General features: G+C 42.6%; 1 protein-coding gene across 1 annotated transcript; it reads right to left on the bottom strand.

Moving 5' to 3' along the window:
• Nucleotides 1-159: 159 nt before the first annotated feature.
• Nucleotides 160-20,368, bottom strand: LOC139655373 (kinesin-like protein KIF13B; the record flags this gene model as incomplete). Its single annotated transcript, XM_071532761.1, has 21 exons — nucleotides 160-1,934; nucleotides 3,152-4,742; nucleotides 5,185-5,250; nucleotides 8,323-8,405; nucleotides 8,867-8,960; nucleotides 9,853-9,909; nucleotides 10,943-11,020; nucleotides 11,642-11,794; nucleotides 12,229-12,321; nucleotides 12,537-12,713; nucleotides 13,428-13,546; nucleotides 13,662-13,717; nucleotides 14,596-14,722; nucleotides 15,281-15,380; nucleotides 15,562-15,591; nucleotides 16,192-16,338; nucleotides 17,130-17,262; nucleotides 17,430-17,587; nucleotides 17,988-18,161; nucleotides 19,686-19,814; nucleotides 20,282-20,368. Coding segments are annotated over 21 exons (3,909 nt in total), but the record flags the coding sequence as incomplete, so codon positions are not given.
• Between the last annotated feature and the right edge of the window lie 3 nt (nucleotides 20,369-20,371).

Genomic DNA, 20,371 nt, shown 5'->3' with positions numbered 1-20,371 from the left:
ATAGAAAGTCCACATAAAGTGTAACAACACAAGGATGCATCTGCAGCACCAAACCAGTTCCCACTCAAGACATATTCAAAATCCATACTGAGATATTGTTGACAAGAGCAGAATAAAGTTTATTTAACATCATTGATATAAAAACAATTGAATTTGCTTTTCATTATTAACAATATCCTGTCTCCATCTTGAAATAAATAAGCATTTAGGCCGTCAAATCGATCAAGTTGAATGCACAAGTATAAAACATCTTATTTGCTAGACATAAATTAATACTAATTGCAATGTAACAAACAAAAGCCCTCAATTATCCTGATCTGATACAAAACAAATGGTGCCATACACAGTATTATCCAGTATGTTTTCACTCACCAATGATCAAAAAACATTCAAAAACTGCCACTCATCTTCTCACACCTATTAATAATTAATCCCCTTCCAATCACTCTTAACACACTTGGTAGATAGCTTAAGGACAAATCTGATTTAAAAAACGTTGCAACATTTTAGTAGAATTTGTCAGAAAAATAGAGATAGAATAGATAGATTTTCTAAAACAGTAGCAGAAATATACTTTGAAGAGCTAAAAATCAGCCCTTGGAACACATTTTTCAACCTAGACGACAACACAGTTGCTATTATATTACTAAGGCACTTTTGCAAAGTAGCCGTAATAATATTTCAAGGCACAAGAATAAAATGACACCATCCAGTTAAACATTATACGAATGGGTGTACAGTAATTTTTGAGACTCTAAAAATCTATCCAAACCTGTGCAAAACAGCTGTTGAATACATTTTGAACAGTAGAAAATACGAGCATGTGCAAGTGATTTGTCACCTTTGGAGTCTGTTAAAATGTCTGAAAGGATAACCCAGTGAGCCTCAGGTCATTCAAATATTTGAAACCAAGCCCAGGTCACAGTGACTTCTTCACAGATGTGTCAAAGGCAGGAGCAGCGGCACAGCAATACATCACCTTTCCTTTTCAAAATAGCACACCGTATTAATAGAGGCTTTATTTATACTCATGAAAAATGTGCCTTTCCTCATCTGGCTCTGAGGCAGTGCTGTGCTCCTTCCAGAGGTGGCAGATCAAAACTAATCCACCTTTTCACTGGTAGAAATGAGATATACACCATTTGAAAAATATGGCTCCTACTTATACACCATGATTGTTGGCATAATAGTGAAATTCATTATGTAGAGATGAAAGTCATTTGCATGTAGAGACCTACAAAATATTCACATTCCCCGATGAGACATTCAATATTCCTCTATTTCTTTCTTTAAATACCAAGTAAAGAATATCAGGTATTACATTTTTCAAAATATGGATATATAACATTTTGGGATGAAGCCGCTAACAGATCCAGAGAACGAACCTCTGCAGTTATTCTAGTGTCCAAGACTGTCTCTTTTCGGGTGAGCATGTCCTCTTCCCACAGAGTAGGGAGTGTGATTCATCTCGTGTCACAACCTTGGAGGGCCAGATACAGCAAAGCCTACAGTAAATGTGCCAAAATAAGCCAGTATATTGGCACTCTGTAGCTGAAAGTTCTCCCTATAATCACACCAACCAGCTGCTGAGTATGGGTGACAGCTGAGTGGGTGTAGAGCAATTACCCTTTTATCTGTACAGAAAGGGAGTTGAGCAGATAGCAAGCCTACCATCTCTCAATTGTTCCAGGATTTGCGGTTCTCTCCTTTACTGCGGCTCGACGCTGCCCCGCCCCCCTCGCCCTTGGCCAATGCGGTGAGGGCTGCCAGGTTTGGGCTGGATCCTGATAGGTTGGCGCTACGACGCTTCTGCTGTTGCTGCTGGCGACGCCGTTTGCTCCCGCCCCGGCTCACCCTATCAGGCCTCACCAGCACCCCATAACCTGGGTTACAGTGGAAGTAGTGCTTGCCGCCCACCGACCCGTCATTCTTTCCTGGAGAGACAAGGAGATATTTTTTTAAGGATATTTCTGTGCCGGTAGACAGCACACAGTGCAGAGTGAGAGGAAAGATGAGGGGATGAAATGCAGCGCAAGTCATGATTCGAACAAACATCAATACTGTAATGCTGACCAGGCCCAACACCTCTGAATGTTCATTGATCACAGAACAGGGTTTTCTCAGCCTGGCCTTTCTTGTGTTATGGATATGATGAATGGGCAATATTTTGAGCCGATGTAGATGAGGGAGGGATCAATAGTATCACAAATGAGCTATACTGCCTTCAACATTAATAGGGTTGGGGTATAAGTAATAAAAGTAGAGTGAAGACACGCTGGTGGTTTTAACGGTTTGAGTTTTTCTGGCATTTCTGACTTTGATAGTCCATAGTAGAGAAAGACAGGAACAATGGGAGGAGAGGGGGATTACATGCGTCAAAAGTCCCAGGTTGCATTCGAATCCAGGGTGTCACAAGTACATGGTCTTAACCATCTGAGACACTAGGACAGTGATTCTCAACCTTTTTCATATCAAGGACCCCTAATGTAGTCCACATGTAGTCCACATTAGAGCCACAGACCCCCATTTGATGAGATTTTGTCTCTCCGACCCAAACCTGAGAATATTTTTATTGTTAAATATGATTTTGTCCAGAATCCCATGACTATCTGTATTGTAGGTAGAGAGATAACAGTGAAACTATGATCAAAACAGTCATTCTTCTACATTTTCTAATTGTGTTAACTTCTTGTAAATGAAATAATGGTGAAGTTTAACAATTCATCAATTTGCTGGGGACCCCCTGGAACCCCCTCAAGGACCCCTGGTGGTCCTCGGACCCCACGTTGAGAACCACTGCACTAGGACACCCAAAAATTGCCTGTTAACATTGCCTCAAAAAGGTGGTCAAGCATCATGGTCTTTAAAGGCTGGAGGAAACCGCATAGACAACAGGTCTTTATTTTAAATGTCAATATTGGGCCAAGACTGGCACCTTTGATCAGCTTATTACTGCACTCTTCTACTACTTCTGCCATACAAAACACAGGCCACTGAGAATCAAGCCCATCCATAGATTACTAGACCGATTACCAGAACTTTGATCTTTTTATTGACCAAAAGCTAGGACTATGGAAAATGTTAGTGAGAATTAGATGGGATTCATTAAATTACACAAATTAGCAGTAGAATAGAGGGCTATTTTGCTCACCTGCTGGTACCTCCAGTTCCACGCCCACCCAGACGCCCTCTGCAAAATCCGTAGGTCCCACATAGCGCACGGTACCACTCTTATTGGCCCCCACAGTCACAAACTCCCCTTCTTTCAACCAATCAGGAAGAACGGTAGTAGCGGGCCCGTCCACGTCTTCATCTGAGATGATTTCCAGCCTCTCCACTGGCACAGAGAGGTTGAGTCCCGCCCCCAGGCTGCTGGCCCTGCCCACCTGCCCTAGACTCCCTTCCTCCTCACCCAGGATACGCTGAAAGGACTTGAGGTCGGATGACTTCACTTTCTGGATCTTGAAGGGGTTGGCTGCTGAGGAAGGGTTAAGGTTGGGAGGAGGTAGAGCTGGAGCTGGGGTGGCTACAGCAGGGGCAGGGGCAGGGGCAGGGGCAGGTGCTTCAGGTGGGACTGGAGCTGTGGCTGAGGATGGAGCCGGGACGGAGGAGGCATCTGAGTCCGAGGCCTTGCAAATGGATGGTTCCTGGGATGAAGCAACCAGAACCGAGTCTCCAGATGAGTCAGGAGCAGGAGCTGGGTCTTCGGATAGAACTGGGATCAGGTTTGGATCATGAGAGTTGTCTAAGGCTGGCATGGCCGGTGGTTCCCTCTGGTCTGTGGATGCTGGCTGGTCTTGTTCTGGCTGCTGTGATTGTGGAAGATCTACTATAATTTCCAACTGACTTTGACTCATTTCTGCAGATGGTTCTGTTTGGGCATGAAGTAACGTTACCTCTGATCCTGTCTTTTCTGTGGCAGCCTGCTCCTGTTGTTGGATCAGAGGGGGTTCTGGTTTTGACTGGTCTGGAGGTGGTGTCTCTACTGGTTCTGGCTGCTTTGTTTCACTCTCTGGTACTAATAATGACTCTTCAGGTGGCTCCGATTGTTCCGATCCAACGTGATGAAGTGCTGAGTCTAGCTTTTGTTTGGTCTGGCCTGGTGATCCTGATACTCCAACTTGATCAGGTTGTTCTAGCTCCTTCAACTGGACTGGTGCAGACTCATTTGGTTCTCGTTGGCTCTGTGTGGACTGATTTGACTCGGCGTTCATTTTGTCAGTTAACTGGTTTGATTTCGGCTCTTCTTGTGCCGCTGTGAAAGGCTGGGTCCGAAGTTCTGGCTCAGTTTGAGAATCTGATGGAGTGGAGTGTGGTTCGGATGATGGTGGAGGAGTTTCTGTCAGGAGTGGGTCAGTCCTCTCTGCCGCCTCCTTGCCATTCAAACCCTGTGATGACTCCTGAGGCTCTGATTGGTCAGCAGGGACAGACTCCAGACCAATGGTGGATTGTGTAGCGATGGAGAGAGGCGTGATTCCCTGCGTCACTTTACTCTCCTCTCCCTCTTCATTTGGCATTGCCTCGAAGCCCTCCGCTCTGCTGTTGTATGACGGAGGGAGGTCCCAGCTCAGCGTATAGACCTCTGACAGCGTTGCCGTAGATACACTAGTGGACATGTACCCGCTCGATGCCTCGCTCACGGGGCTCTGGGTGGAGTCTTCTGTCTCGGGGATGATTGGCGGTGGGAGGGGCATGGATCTCTCTGTTTGGATCTCTGGAGGGCTCATTTCCACAGTGGGAACCTGAGGGGGAAACCATGGCAACACAAGTATTAGTGACTGGAAGTGCTGCGAAGAGCTGACTCCCCCCTCTGAAATGTTGCCAGTTAGAGAGTGTGGTGTCTCTCTCAAACAGGCAACCCTGTGGTTTTGATGAGCATGCATAAATCAAGTACGGAATAATTAGGAAAGCTATTATATTTGGAGGATTCAGAGCAGAGTAAAAGAAGAGTTGAGCTTATCCTTCCCTGTTTTATATTCTAAGGCAGACCATGCTCTACTAGACCCAAACAACTGATAAGGTGAGGTGAGCCATGCTGCCTCAAGGAAGTGCCACTCAAGTCTGTAAGAATTTAATTGCAATTGGTTTGAATGGAGTTTTGGTGTCATCTGTTCTTCTTCCAACCTCTAAAGAAACACAATGCTACATACTACTACAACTGTGGCTCTAATTACACAGACTTACTGGCTGCTGGTGTGCACTCATGTCCTCTTCAACACTGGCTGACTGCACCATGATACGAGGCAAACTCTGGGAGGGGGAGGGAATTTAGAAAAGAACAAATAATTATTTTTTTTGGCTTGTAGTTTGCAGCAATCAAGTTTATGTCATTTCAGATAAAACAGCCTCTAAAGAATCTGTCAATTAGCGTGGAGAGGTTGTCAAGCAGATTTCAAGACGTCGTGCAATCATGAATGATTCAGTGTCATTTCAGTCCAATTCAACCTGGAGATTAAGTATTAATTCAAGCCTGCAGATTCCCAAACCTGTTCATTATACAGTGTGCATGAAGTGCCGATTAGCTGCTGTGATGGAATTAAAAATCTCTGGCTTTAGGATGATAGTAAGAGAGAAACGGAGCCTGTGATAAAAAATGTTAATCTATGTTTCTGAAAAGAAGAGGGAGCCAGATACTGCACACCAGGACACCAAACCCGTCTCTGGCAGTCTCTCTGAGTACTAGTGCTAAACTAGGATAACTAACTGGGCCACTTGGCCATCTGTTTCAATATATTAGGGCTGCATAGTTAATGTTTTCTAATCATCTATCGTGAGTCTAGTTTCCACAATTAATATACAAAGTAGCAGCGGAATATTTAATTTCACCTAGAACAGTCGCTGTAGATGAAATTTGTCAAGATGTTCATATGAGATGCAAAAAGTGCAACAAAGTTTTTTGTTGTTCAAATCATTGAGACAAATAATTGTGATAAACTAGTGAAACAATCAGGATTATCATTTGTCACCCCTATCCAATATTCAGTTCATCATTTAAGCTGTATATAAGTTGTAGATATGCTTCAAATATCAGCTGTTTAAATATTGTGTGATGTTTCTAAAAACAATGTTAATATTTTGCTTGGAAAAGTGCTTAACAAGTATGTAGTAGAAGGATCAAACTTAATCCTATATGTTGTCACTCAGACTCTAAACGTATAATAAATAAGGCCAAATGTTATATGATTAACAGTTGCAGTGATAGGATATGAATCAGCATGATTGATTTGGCTCTCATGCATCTCTGCCATCACATCCTATGAGGATATTTGACGCTTCCTTCTTCAGACTCTGCTGATGAAATTCAAGTGGTTTGATTCAATTCATATTGCTCCGAGCAACATGAGAACCTACATGGACAGTAGGTCCAGCCATAGAGAGGAGGTCAAACAGAGCTACCCTCTCACTCTCTGGACCAGGACAGTATACCTGCAATTCAACACAACAGATCAGGGGCACAAAGACAGCTGCCTCCTGCACTAAAGCATCTAATAGTGACAGACATAGGTGTTTTATTGCTTTTCATTGATCGTAGGGTCAAGAAACTACTGTTGTAGAGAGGTGCTCAGTGGAAGTTGGGGTGGTCAGACTTGAAGAGCACTGAAGAAAAACAAACCCTGGCACCAGTAATTTCTTTTTTAAATTAATTAAGGTGCCATTGATTCATTTGGCCAGACACTTAATAAAAGAACCTCAAAGTGCAGCATTTGTAGAGTAAAATGAATCTGTCCTTTGTGCTATCTAAAAGTATTCTGCCCAGGTCTTGAGGTCAGTGCCACAGTGTCAAGAGATTTTATTTACATGCACATCAATATCCTGTTTATTTGGACTAGTCGAGTGTTTTGTTTTTGTGTTGACCCTCGTAAACATCTGGGGCAAACGCGGTGGGGTGGAGCACTGATTAGGACGGTGGTCTCAAATCACATGCCATTGAGGCCCAACAGTACGCAGGTTTTCATTCCCACCAAGCGCGAAGGCACAGTTTCCCTGATTAGCTTCTCCTCGCTGGTTCAAGGTGCTAATCAGCGAAATCAGCTGATGTAGTGTTAGGTTGGAATGAAAAGCTGCAGATCTCGGGTCTCGATGGCACATGATTAGGAGGTGGAGAAGGGGTGGGGGCGAACAATCAGGGCAACAAGGTTCCCCTGCTCCTAATTAACCTTCCCCTGTATACAGTATGTATGTATGTATGTATGTATGTTCCTGTCTCAGTAGAGCTGTTAACAGAGCCTCTGCTCTGAACTCAAACAACCGACACCACGTCAGTCACTTCAGAGACACTGGTTACATTTACATACAAAGAGAATTCCCTTCTTAACCCGGTTACCCAAGTAACCCGGTTTTGAGTCAACCTACTGTATGTAAATGTCATAACTCAGTTAAAATAACCCGGTTAAGTTCACACTCCAATTAAAAGAAACCCAGTTAAGATGCCCAGATTATTCCAATATTAAACTGATTACTGCAAAATGTAAACGTCTCACTACATTCACTTTTGGACTATTCAGACTAGCACAGCATTATGGGTACATGTTGATGTTAACAAAAAACATGGCAGTGAGCAGTAGGCTACTACTACTATTGGGATCATGATTTCTTTCCCCTGTATTAGAAGTAACCTTACTCAAAGACTGGCAGCCACATCCTTTTAATACTTTTTGGCTGGTGGACCATTCTATCTGTAGACGGGACACCGCAGTTAGACTCAAATATTTTGTTAAACTGGTTAATTCATGGCAACTGAATCAATCACAGGATATCAAAGGTGATTGCAAACAGCCTTAACCAGAAGATGGCCAAAAGCCATGCATGTTAACATAGTCACTGATATTATCAAGGACCAAGGTGCTCAACCATTTTGACTCATGAAGGAAACAAAGCTTCCTCACGACCCCTTGTTACAGGCATAAATGTGCAAACTGGTGAACTTTGACAACAAATGAGTCCTTCTCGGGTTATTTTACTTGATTAACTATAGGATGAAGCCTAGAGGCTGGAAATATTCGTTATTTCACAAGAAAAAGGCATTTATGACACAAATTACAAACATGATAATACGTTTGAAACAGCACAATTTTTGCAAACTTTTGAAAACCCCTCATCTAGGGAACTGAGGCATTTATATGATTTATGTCATTTATTGCGTGTGTTACTATTTACATAAGCTCAGTTTCCATGGCAACAGAAGAAATATGCTGTTTATGTGCACAGGGGATATTTGCGAGTGGGCTACAGCGATGCATATAAACATTAAATCCCTGATAAGACCGCAAGCGGAATGTGAGCTTTTATCCAGAGAGCGGTGTGCGGGCTGAAGGAGCGTACCTGCTGATGGACAGGTGTCTGGTCTCTCCTATCTTCCTTCCCACCAGGAAGCAGCGACTTCAGCAGCTTGGGCACGGCCTTCACTGGAGAGAGATAAGACGCAGCAAAGCCTGAACGCACTGATGGGGTGTATGGTGGGACGACGAGAAGGAGAGAGGGAGAGCGAGAGAGAGAGAAAACAAGGACAGAGAGGAAGGATGGGCATAGGGAGTGAGGTGCGGGGGGAAAAGGAAGAAGAGGATGAGGTGAAATGAGGCGTGAAAAAGCAGGAAGAGATAATGGTTTTGGGGGTCAGGGAGTAAACAGGGGAAGAAGAATGTGGGGAAGGAGAAAAGGACAGAAATGAAGAGGCATGTTAGCAAAGAGAAAGGAAAAAAGTGCAAAATTAAGATTGTGAACGAAAGGACAGATACAAGTTGGCCACCAGCGAAGGCATTAAAAATAGAGGTAACAACATCAGAGGCAGCAAAGAGGGAAGGGGAATTCAAAGCGGGAGAAAGAATCCATTATAAGATAAATGCAGCGGGTGTTTTATCTGTCGTACCGGTCTCTGGGTGCAGGTTCTGGGACACGGAGCTCGGCAGTGTGCGTCTGGACAGAGGAGACACTGCAGAAAGGTCCTGGTGGCTCTCCCAGCCCTGCACACACAATACAATACACAACATACTTACACTTTCACAGTAGAGATGAGGAAGCTAGCAAATTACAGCAGAGATCCAAAGCCTATGAAAAGCCCATTCAAACTATCATACATCTATTTTACAATTTATGAACACCGGGCACTTGCTTGTAGCACCGTCCTCCATCATTGAGCAGTTGAAAATGTGTGTGTGTGGGTGGTGGTGGTGGTGGTGGTGGGGGATTGGGAGTGTCTTGAAATTCCAATCGGCAGGGAGTTTTTGCTCCAAAACCAGGTAAATGAAGACTGTATTAATTGCTGAAATGCATTAGTGCTGAAGTGCAATGTTAACAAAATCAATCTTATCTGCTTCTGAGTAATGCTATTTCTAGTTTTCTTGCATGTTTAAATAAAGGAGTTAGAATACAAGAGACATGCCATTTTAGTCTAAAGCCCATATAAGTACATACAATTGGACTGCATTGTTGTTAGTAGTAGTAATAATAGTAGTAACATTAACACAAATGCAAGCAAAGGCATCACATCTTAGTAAAGGCTTTTCTAGGTTTCTTGTTCAGCCAAGGTAGGAAATATGAGAGACATATTGTTTTAAGCAATAACAGATCAATACTGTGCATGAGAATGTGCACTGTTTTAGTCAACATGTAGCAGTAATATAGAGCAAAAGTATAGATACTCCACTCCTGTAACTGAAGCCATATTAGGCCTACTGTATATCATGGCAAGAGAAGGCTATCATAAGGTGACTGGGGAGAATCTCGCAGTTGAGAAATAGATCATAATAAAGTAAATAAATAAATGTGGAAAAATGACATTAAATATATAATTATATGAATGAGAAAGTCACGAGAGAGACGTGATTTATGTGTTTGGGTGAAAAGGAGTCTCACCTTGAAGTCATTGAGCTTGTGAGTAGAGGAGCAGAGATCCAGACTGCTGGCTGACAGCTGGTGGAGGTTAGAGGCAGTACGGATGGAGCGAGTTAGTAAGACAGGTTAACAGTAGTAAGACAGGTTAACAGGGGTAAGACAGGTTAATAGCAGGAGAAGAGGGAACTGCCTCAAGGAATAAACATAAAACTACAAACAAGCCAAAAGTAAATTATTCTATTCCCTTACTAGGCCCAGTATGGTTAGAAAAGGCAGAGTGAAAGGTCCATTAGAGTGAAGGCGAGTTAAAGGAAAAATCCATACTCTACTTACACTGTTATATACATCATCAATCTGTGATATTCAATGCATTCCAGGAGTTATTTTGTGATGAAGTGCTGTGATTAGCTTTTTTGTTGTATCCACTTTCCCTCAACCTGGCTCGTCTACTTCTACTTTTCTAATTCGGAGTCTAAAAAGAAGCCCGTGCTCTTTGATTCTGAGGAGCTGACACCAAAACCTGACGTTTACCATTGATGTTTTGAATAGCTGGACATTTTTCACTATTAAACTCCATTGTACCTACACTGGAAATATCTCAACGTGACATGTTGTCAACGTTTGGCCAGTTATCAGTGGGAATAAGAAAAATTCACCACCAAACCAAAAAATGGACCCAGAAACGCTTGCCAGCTCGTCTTGCCAGCTCTTAGCTCTTCCCTTGAAACTTATCACCATTAATAATGATTAACATCCGGGGTGCACATGCAAAGTGCCAACACTATTTCTCTATTTTCAAATATATGGCTGTAGAAAATTCACATTTACATTTTTGGAATTGGTGATCAATGAGTGAGCAGGTAGGAGCTTGGTGGCAGTACTATACCATCCTGTCACCAACAAAGTAGATGAACTTGCACTGTAAAAGTTTTCCTATCATTGTGTTCTTGGTTTATGTAGGGACAATCAGTCTGAAATAAACCAAGATTTGTTTTTTTTGTGCCAGTGCCCCCACTGCACGATGAATTCATTCACAAAGATAAAGTGAATGAGTTCATGTTGGGGTTTTTACAGCAGAGGCAAAACCTGAGCTTGCTGTTCTCTGACTTACCCGGTTGATGTTAGGAGAGCTGAGGCAGCGTCTGGGGGCTTTCCCTTTGACTGCCAGTTGCTCCTTCACTGCCACCTCCTACACACATCAAACACACACACAGACGGACACACACACACACACACACACATTATCGTCAACTTACAAAAGATGAGATCAGCAGACAAGAAATGTGTGTTTTGTGAGCATTTCAATCCGTTTAATTTACAGAAACACTGTCACTTCCACAGTGGTTCTATTTGGATGCTTTATATGATTGGGATTAATTACCCATTAATTAGCTTTTTTTGTTTTAGGAGGGGTAGAAAGAAATTTTACTATTTCTAGCATTTCTTTCAGATTTCCCCCACTGCTGAAAAATATATAATGAAGGGGGCATTGAGATATATTTGTTGTGCCACAGTAAAATTTACAACAGGTCACAAATTTCAGTTATTTAGATAATGTTGAACTAGCCAGATCATGTTCATTACCATGATTTTTTTGCTGATTACCTCACTGATACAAATCAAAACACACTGTATCACATAGGATAAAAAACAAATATCATATCGTATCATATATCTCATCATATCTTTCCTGTATTCACCAACTACATATCAGGATTCATAATAAATCAGTCTAAAAAGGAGTCATTCACATCCCTAGTGTATATACAGGTATGTCATGTGTGTGTATGATGTGACTGTACTTCCCAACCTGTCTGAGTCGGTCCAGGGTGAGGATGTTCTCCACAGCCAGGACGCTGCGGAGGTATTTCTCTATGGCGGCCTCGCTGTCAGCTGACTGCTCGTCCTCTGCGCTGGCCGCCAGCCTGGCCAGCATCTCCCGGTCCTCTGGACCCTGGATGTCCTGCAGGGAATAGGGACACAATGTGTAAGGGATAATGCACCACTACGTGTCGGGGTCTTGATTCACCCTGTTGATATCTATTTTACAATAATGACCAGACTCCTTGTATATTATCCTGTTTATTACACAGCTGCTTACCAAAGACATTAATCATTTACCAATCAATACCATTTTTTTTTTTGTAACTTGTTCAACTTTCACCACCCAACGATGATGCAGGTTGGGTCATGAGAACTCTGTTGCACTATTCTTAATATTAGTTTGGTTCTTAATAAAGTTTGGTCTTTTTTTTCAGTGTTTGGACAAATATGCGATCGCTCACACATCCAGTATGAAGACTTCTGGATTCATCCAATGAACAAAAGAAGTAGGAACAGTTTTTTTTTTTTCTTTCTGACAAATGATTTTGTGGTCAAGTGTAAATCCAGTCTTACCCCTGGGATGTTGGAGACGATCTCAAAGGTCACTCCACAGCCGGGGATGGTGCTGCGCTGGGACATCCTCTTCAACAGGCTCTGGGCAAAACCCTGCCACACACACACACACACACACACACACACACAAGTCTTATCACATCATCAAAACTTATATAACTTATAAGAAGGGGTGTTATGTGTGTGGGAGTGTGTAAGTGACAATGAGTGAATGTGTCAGCCTGTGTGACCGCCTTCCTTTTCTGCCTGCCCCTCTGTCTGTCTCTGAACCCGTCTTTCCTACCCATCATGCCTCTCTGCCAGCCCACCTGTCGCCCGGTGAGGTTGACGCAGATGCGTTTCCGGAGGACCAGCTGCATGTGGGCCGGGTGGCTGAGCAGGACCACGGCCCGGACCGTCAGGTAGACCCTCTGGTCAGCCGCCGCCCCGCGGCTCAGCTGGGAACATTCGTGCACCGTTGAGTCCCAGGACGCCTCCACCTTCACCTGGGGGGAGCAGAGGGGACGGGAGGGGGAAAAGGGGGAACAAAAGCATTGTTTAAAAGGAATACACTGAGTTTTGGGAGATTGGCTCGTTGGTAAACTTGGCTGGTAAGTGATGAGAACATAGACACAAAAATCATCAATCAATCATGTGTCCCGAATAGATCATTCACTCTGGTGATCAATGCTGACACTTTTGTGATATTGTACATGTTTTGGTTGATCTAGGGCAAATCTTAGGGACAGATAACCATACACAAGATGTTCCATCTCAAGGTCATGTCTGTTTAGTCTGTTATTTACATAACTGGACACTATATACACTTTATTAGGTATACCTGCTTGTTAACGCAAATAGCCTACTCCACCAAACAGTGAATCATGTGGCAGCAAATCAATATATAAAGCCTGCAAACATGGTGAAGTGGTTTTGTTTTTTTGTTCAACCAAACATTAGAATGGGCAAGATGTGTGATCTAAGAGACTTTGACGGTGATTGTTGGTGCCAGACGTGGTGGTTCAGCATCTCAGAAACAACACATTAGCATGTACTATGTTGTAATGTCAACCCCCAGCTGCATTAAGCAATCTCTATGTTATGATTTAATGAGAGAGAGAGAGAGAGAGAGAGAGAGAGAGAGAGAGAGAGAGAGAGAGAGAGAGAGAGAGAGAGAGAGAGAGAGAGAGAGCGAGAGAGACGAGATGAGACTCCCTCACCTCAGAATCGCAGTGTTTGACAATATGAAGGTCAAAGAACTCATCCTCATCCTCCTCGTTCAGTAATGCGTCCAACCCTCCCGCCAGGGGGGCTGAAAGATTGGCCTGGAAATCATCAGCTGGAAGGGGGGGACATAAGAAAGAAAAAAAAAAAGGAAAAGGACTGCATTAATTAGTGAGAGAGTGGAGCATCCTGCCAGATTACGAGCACAACAGACAGTGAGAACAACGTACCACTGAGGTCCAGGAACAGGACGGGAACGTGTGTTTCCATTCCAGGGATAGGAACCCTGCGGAGAGACAGCCCAGTCAGCTCACAGAGGCTTCACATCTATTCCCTAAAAGAGTGGTCCTGACAGAGGGGTGTAGAGATCCCCGGCTGCTCCCAAGAGACACAAGAAGCTAATTTCTGCTTTATTAACAGAATAGCTGCTCTCGAGCAACGCACTTAACCCCCAGTCAATTAGAGCTGCTGAGTAGAAGACAGCGGTTTTATTAGATAATACACTCTAAAATGTGTCCTGCATCAACCTAACCCCCTAAATTTCTGTCCAAATCTGAACCAAAATCAAGCGGTCAAAATCCAAACTTGACTTAAAAGCTTAAAATTGCTAATAATTCCCTAATAAACTTCTAATAACATAACCTGTCCATCATTTTTTGGACCTAAGCCCTACCCAAACATGAGCAGTTAAGTGAGACATTCAGCTAAGCTGAGGCAGTCAAGTCCATCCGACTCCAATAGGGTTTAGGTATAAATAGGATTGTGCTGTTTTTTTCTTAGTATTGTAATTACCATTACTATACTGCTTTACTGAACTATAAAGCGGAGAGGAGAGTCTTGAGAGGGAATGGCATCCACTATAGACATGCAGAGATTTTTGGAAATGCTGGTAGCCTAAAGGTTAGAGAAGTGGGAATTTCCAGGCGAGCTAATAAAATCTGGGTGGGGAAGTGAATGAGTAATGCTTTCCCTCCTCTCAACAATGCACACACACACACACACACACACACACACACACACACACACACACACACACACACACACACACACACACACACACACACACACACACACACACACACACACACACACACACACACACACACACACACACACACACACACACACACACACACACACACACACACACACACACACACACACCTCTCGGCGGGCGCTCCAGGGATGCCGCTGCCAGTTGAAGGCACCAGGACAGCGTTGCGTTCTTCAGTGAGGGTCAGACGACACTCCAGCAGCTGCGACTCCCTCTCAACATCGTCCTCTGACTTATCTACATGCACACAAAGACACACAAATTAATACACATAGAGGACGCACACACACACACACACACACACACACACACACACACACCAATAAAACATGCACATGCACACACACATTATCCTTGGACAACACAGAAACATTTTCAAAATGAGGTGTTGATGACATGTAATTGGGTGTTGATTACTTATAAATGTAATGTGACATTGGGCAATGTGATACATTTTCCCATAATCCCATAATAATAAAATTGCAAAGGAAGGGCCAGACAGATATATCATTATAATTCATATTTGCCTTATTGTGGCTTCATATTGGCATCAACTCATATCTGTTACTGTTGATTATGACAAATGAGGAAAAGCATTAACCATGCTGCTAAATTATATAGAGCCAAATAAATTTGTTTCAAGGAATTTGAGAATAAGAAACATTCATCCATGCTGTTTCAAAGTGTGAGGAAATTGCATGTTACCATAAAAACTCCATATTGGCAGGAAAATGAATTGGTAATATTGCTCTGCTTCCATATTAGAGTTGAATTCAGAACTTCTATATTTGTCACCTGGCTTGGAAACAATCTTCTGTAGGTGCTGGTCCAGGTACTCCTGTCTCTTAGTGAGCGTGGCCAGCCACTGTTCCCTCATCCTCTCCAGGTCCACCTCCTACACACACACACATACACACACACACAGAATAGCAGGCAGACACACACACACCTCAGTTGTACAAAAATAGACTACTTGATTTTTTTTTTCACACTAGAGAAGCACTCTCTCTGTTACAAGCAAACTATGAAGCATGATGTTGTTTATAATTGGCCTCTGACTGAGATCATCTACTTACTTGGTAGCTGTCCATGTCCTCATCCCCGCCCTGAAATGTAAAGATGAGTGTGAATTGAAGTTACAGTTGCCATGCCAAAGAATAGAGGCAATAAAAACTGTGCTATTTATGTCAGAAAGGGTGGGTGTAAAGCGGGGTGACACACACACACACACACACACACACACACACACACACACACACACAGTGTGCATGGCGTAGACATGAAACCTTGAACTGAAATGTGGCTTTTAAATGTGCAGGGAAGGGGCATTTTTACATTTTAAATTATAGTACAAATCCTCGCAGCAGAGAAAAAAAAACTGATGAACAAGTATCAGTTCGTCAGCTCCCAATAGGAAGCTGTAGCACACGCAGATGAGGTAAAACCAGCACACCCTGAGGAAGGAACGATCTGTGAAATGTCAGCTGTGTTTATGCTACCTTCTGTGCTTCATCTGAATAAATTTGAAATCAAATTCTGTCTATGCATGTGCTTCCCCATTTGATGTCTTGCACTAGGCGAAGGTAATTTAAATTGCCAAAAAAAAAAAAAAGCAAGGGAATTTCCATTTAGTACCCTTGCCAATGTATTTGTCCAACTGCCCAACCCCATTTCCAGTTAATTACAAAAGTCGATCTTCTCCTCACCCATTGTGACTCGCTGCCTCTGGCGGGACGCGCCTGTCGGACCTTGACGTCTCCAATGGATACAGAAAGGACGGAGGCGGCGATGAGAGGCATGGTGCCTGAGTCCGGCACCGAATGCACCTCCACCTGGATCCGCCGAGACTGACCCTGCAGGGGAGGGGCACATGTGTCAGGTGACATTCAATTCAATACATTTAAGTTATTCTCAATTGATACGGCAGCCACATAATCATAGATACACACGTAAAAACTGCCAGTAAAGGAAAAGAAAAAAATAACAAATATTACAGGGCAATGAGTTAGTTAAAGTGCAGAAAGAGAGTAAAGCACAGTTTCAAAATAGATGTAATTTTCAGCAGTCTTGTTTTATTATTATTATGGTTTTATTATTAGTGTTTTATTGTGCTGGATTAAGTGTAATTAGACTGACTACTTAATTAGGGCTGCAACTAACGATTATTTTCATTGTCTATTAATCTGTCGATTATTTTCTCGATTAACCGATTAGTTGTTTGGTCTATAAAATGTCAGAAAATTGTGAAAAATGGCGATCAGTGTTTCCCAAAGCCCAAGATGACGTCCTCAAATGTCTTGTTTTGTCCACAACCCAAAGATATTCAGTTTACTGTCATAGAGGAGTAAAGAAGCCAGAAATATTCACATTTAAGAAGCTGGAATCAGAGAATTTTGAATTTTTACAACAACATTTTAACAAATTACTCAAACCGATCAATCAATTATCAAAATAGTTGGCGATTAATTTAATAGTTGACAACTAATCGATTAATCGCTGCAGCTCTATACTTAATTGAATCATCAAAGGCCTTTGTGCATCAAATATTTTAGATATCTATGTCATTATTGCAAGTGACTCTCAATTCTAAGCAAGAAAAAACACAGACATAAACAAATATAAAAACACACATGTATATTAATACCTGTCTGAGCTGGAAGATTCCTCCAGTGCGGACATCTTTGGCAGGAAGGACTTCTACGGCTGTGAACTCTCCCACCTCGTTCAGCTCCATCACCTGCACCCATAACTCCAGCCTGCGAGTCACCTCACTCCACCTACAGCAAGGAAAAGACTAAACCATCAGAGCAGGGCTAAAAAAGTAGAGTTGAATACGTATGAAAACACAAACAGAACCTGACTTCTGTTATTCCCTGAGGAATCATGTCCTGGTCTTAGATTAAGTCAAGTTTGGTACAGAGACTGTGTGTTAGTATAACCGTACCTCTCCCTGAGGGACCGGGTCTTGGCCTGGATCACCCCCAGGTCCCACAGCGCCAGGTTCCTGCGGTGGTTGGCCTGTTTGTGGCCGTACACCTCAATAGCCACCGCCCCCTCCGCCAAAAACTCCACAAAGTCCTCCGACACGGTGACAGACAACTCCTGAGGAGGTGAAGAGATGAGAAAGAAAGACACATTTTCTTCTACTGCAAGTTGCTCTGGGTAAAAGTGTCAGTTAAAATGCCTAAAAGCTTAAATGGGGCCTGGAAAAATAAATTTTATATAAGATACAATTTGTATAAAGTTGGCAACATTCCCTGTATAAAATGCTTCATAATGTGAAGATTCATTTAATTTAAAATACTTTTTATCTGTGCAAAAAAAATAATGTTGCTTACTATTCATGACTCAGCATAACTGACTATATCAATACAAGTAAAGGCCTTGAAATAACCAAGGACTTCAATCATTTTCCATGATAATTTTTACTTTTATTTTGTTAATCATCATATGAGAATATGAGTCTGGTTTGTAAATGATGGATATCTTCATATGAGTGAACCTTGGAGCTGTCGAAGACTACGGTGCATTGTGGGTCTCTGGAGGCGGAGGCCGGGCTGGAGGGCTCCACCTCCGGGGCGATGAACACCAGCTCCTCCTGCTCCCAGAAGTGATACTGGCAGAAGACAAAGTTGGACAGGAGGCGAGGCAGACCAGAGGCCTGGAGGATTTTCACCTGAGAGGGGGAGGAGGTCAGAAATAAACCTTTGGAAAATGTCTTGACGTGCTGCTTAGGTACAAAACGGGAACCAACCAGTTTTCAGTGTGGGCATTAAATTAGTCTGAAATTATGTTTTGTCTTTTTCCTATTTTTTCATTAAAATGAGTGAGTATCTAAACTATAATAAAAAAAAAACTTTTGATAGTTTAGACTTCATTCTCCCTCATAACACAGTCTAAAATTCTAATGTTATCATTTCTGTTAACTAACAATTCTGACTTAATTTCCAGCATAACGTATTTGGTAGCATAGGTCTACCTGCAAGTTATCCTACTAACTGCTTGACCAAACAGCAGTTTGCCTGCAGCTTTATTATTATAGATCACAGCATGTATCTGGTTTCTCAGGTTTAGGTGTAGTTATAGCAACTGTAGCTATAATAGCAACTGGATTGATACTGTTTTGCTATAAAAGTAAACATGATCTGCTTCCAAAATTGCCATCCCCTTTTTTGACTCCTCGCCAAGAGACCAATTTATTTATCAGTTTATTATAAGATCTTGTATAATCAACAGGGCCGAGATATGTATGACTTCAAACATCAGCTGTTCCTTGTCCATCTCTCCCTGCATGACCAAAATACATGAAGTACAAGTCCAGTTTTCAACAAACACCCACAGTTGGGAGGTGAGGAACACTCATGAAATGCCATTGAAACGGAGACAACCAATTATTGAAGACAGAACAACTTGGCTCGCTGCGTTGGCTGACATGCTCTGTCAATATGGACAGCTTCATTAAAACTACTGGCTGCTGTTTACATTTACGTGCCGTTCTGCTGTATGTTAGGAACCGGTGATACACAGGGAGACAACACTGGCTATTCAGACAGGGAGAGGAAAAAATAAAACAATACACAGGGACTCACATCTCCAAAAACCTTTCAAGTATTGTGATTAATAATCCTGTTGATGCCCAACTTTTTTTTTGTACACTTCAAAATGCATTTACAATATCTTGGCTTTCTCCTGAAGTCATGAAATCATTTCTACACATGGGGAAAAGTGCCTGCTGTCTGTATGTAAGAATTCATGGTGACAGATTTCTATTCTTATTCCACTTCATCATAAAAAAAACAGATGCAACAAACAACCGAGATATAACGTAGACCCAGAGTTAATTAAACAGTTCACAGTACAGTGGGTTGGAGAATCTTGAGATAGAGAGGAGAGGGAAAACAGTAATTTGACTGCCTGCCATCCCCCTTATTAAACTGGAGCTATTTCCCCATTGGCAATACCTTGGTTGGCTATTCAACCACAGTTATACTGAACACCTGCTGTATGTAGAAACCAGACACTGATGTTAAGGGAAAGTGAGGTGGGATTTGGGTGATTAGGTGGAGACCTCCATCACAGAGGCCTTCCTGAATTATTCCCATGACCATTTGTATATGACTTGGCCACATGATGAATAATTTACCAGTTAATGAGTTCATGAAACTACTTGAATAGTGTTCTCTTGTTAATGTTCTCTTACCACACAGTCCAGTTTGCGCTCCTGGGTTCCTCCGTCTGTGTTGCTCTGCTGAACGTCTGACAGGACGGAACCTTCCTCCTCCAAGCCCTCCTTACCCCGCCACACCTCGACATGCAGCCGGCCTGCCACCTGACACACACACACACACACACACACACACACACACAGGTCAGACCGTCACCGGCTTTGTTCCATAGTAGACAGGGCTGGTAAACTATAGCTGTGGCTGCTCAATCCTTCAATTCTACTAAACATCTTCCGTTCTGTCTTTTCTAGAATCTACTTTGGCTGTCAAGAAATTCAATTACCTGGTGAAATATAGCATCTTCTTGCCACCGAGGCCCATTATCATTAGATCCATAAAATTAGGCTCATGTCCTAGTAATAGGTCTGATAGCCAAAGTAACCAAAAAGGGTTTCAAGAAAAAAAACTCTTGTAGCCATGTCAAAATTCTGACCGCGTCTTTTCCACTATATTTTTTTTAAAAGACAAGACAACAAGACAGACATAGCAGGCTACAAGGAACAAAACTAGAACGAATAGTGTTGGTTAAAATGATTAGCTGCCCTGCCCATCTACACTGTCTGGGTCCTACCTCTCCCTTCTGGTTGATGATGGGCACTGCATACTGCAGCCTGACGTCGTAGAACAGACAGGCCAGGAAGACGTTGGCCACGCCGATCAG

The sequence above is a fragment of the Centroberyx affinis genome, unplaced genomic scaffold (assembly GCF_046629955.1).
Source record: "Centroberyx affinis isolate AG114_WGS23_722 - 3 ecotype Tasmania unplaced genomic scaffold, CSIRO-AGI_Caff_v1 ptg002242l_1, whole genome shotgun sequence".
NCBI lineage: Eukaryota > Metazoa > Chordata > Actinopteri > Beryciformes > Berycidae > Centroberyx > Centroberyx affinis.
Note: the sequence above shows the minus strand (reverse complement) of the source record. Positions and strands in the feature narration are given on the sequence as shown.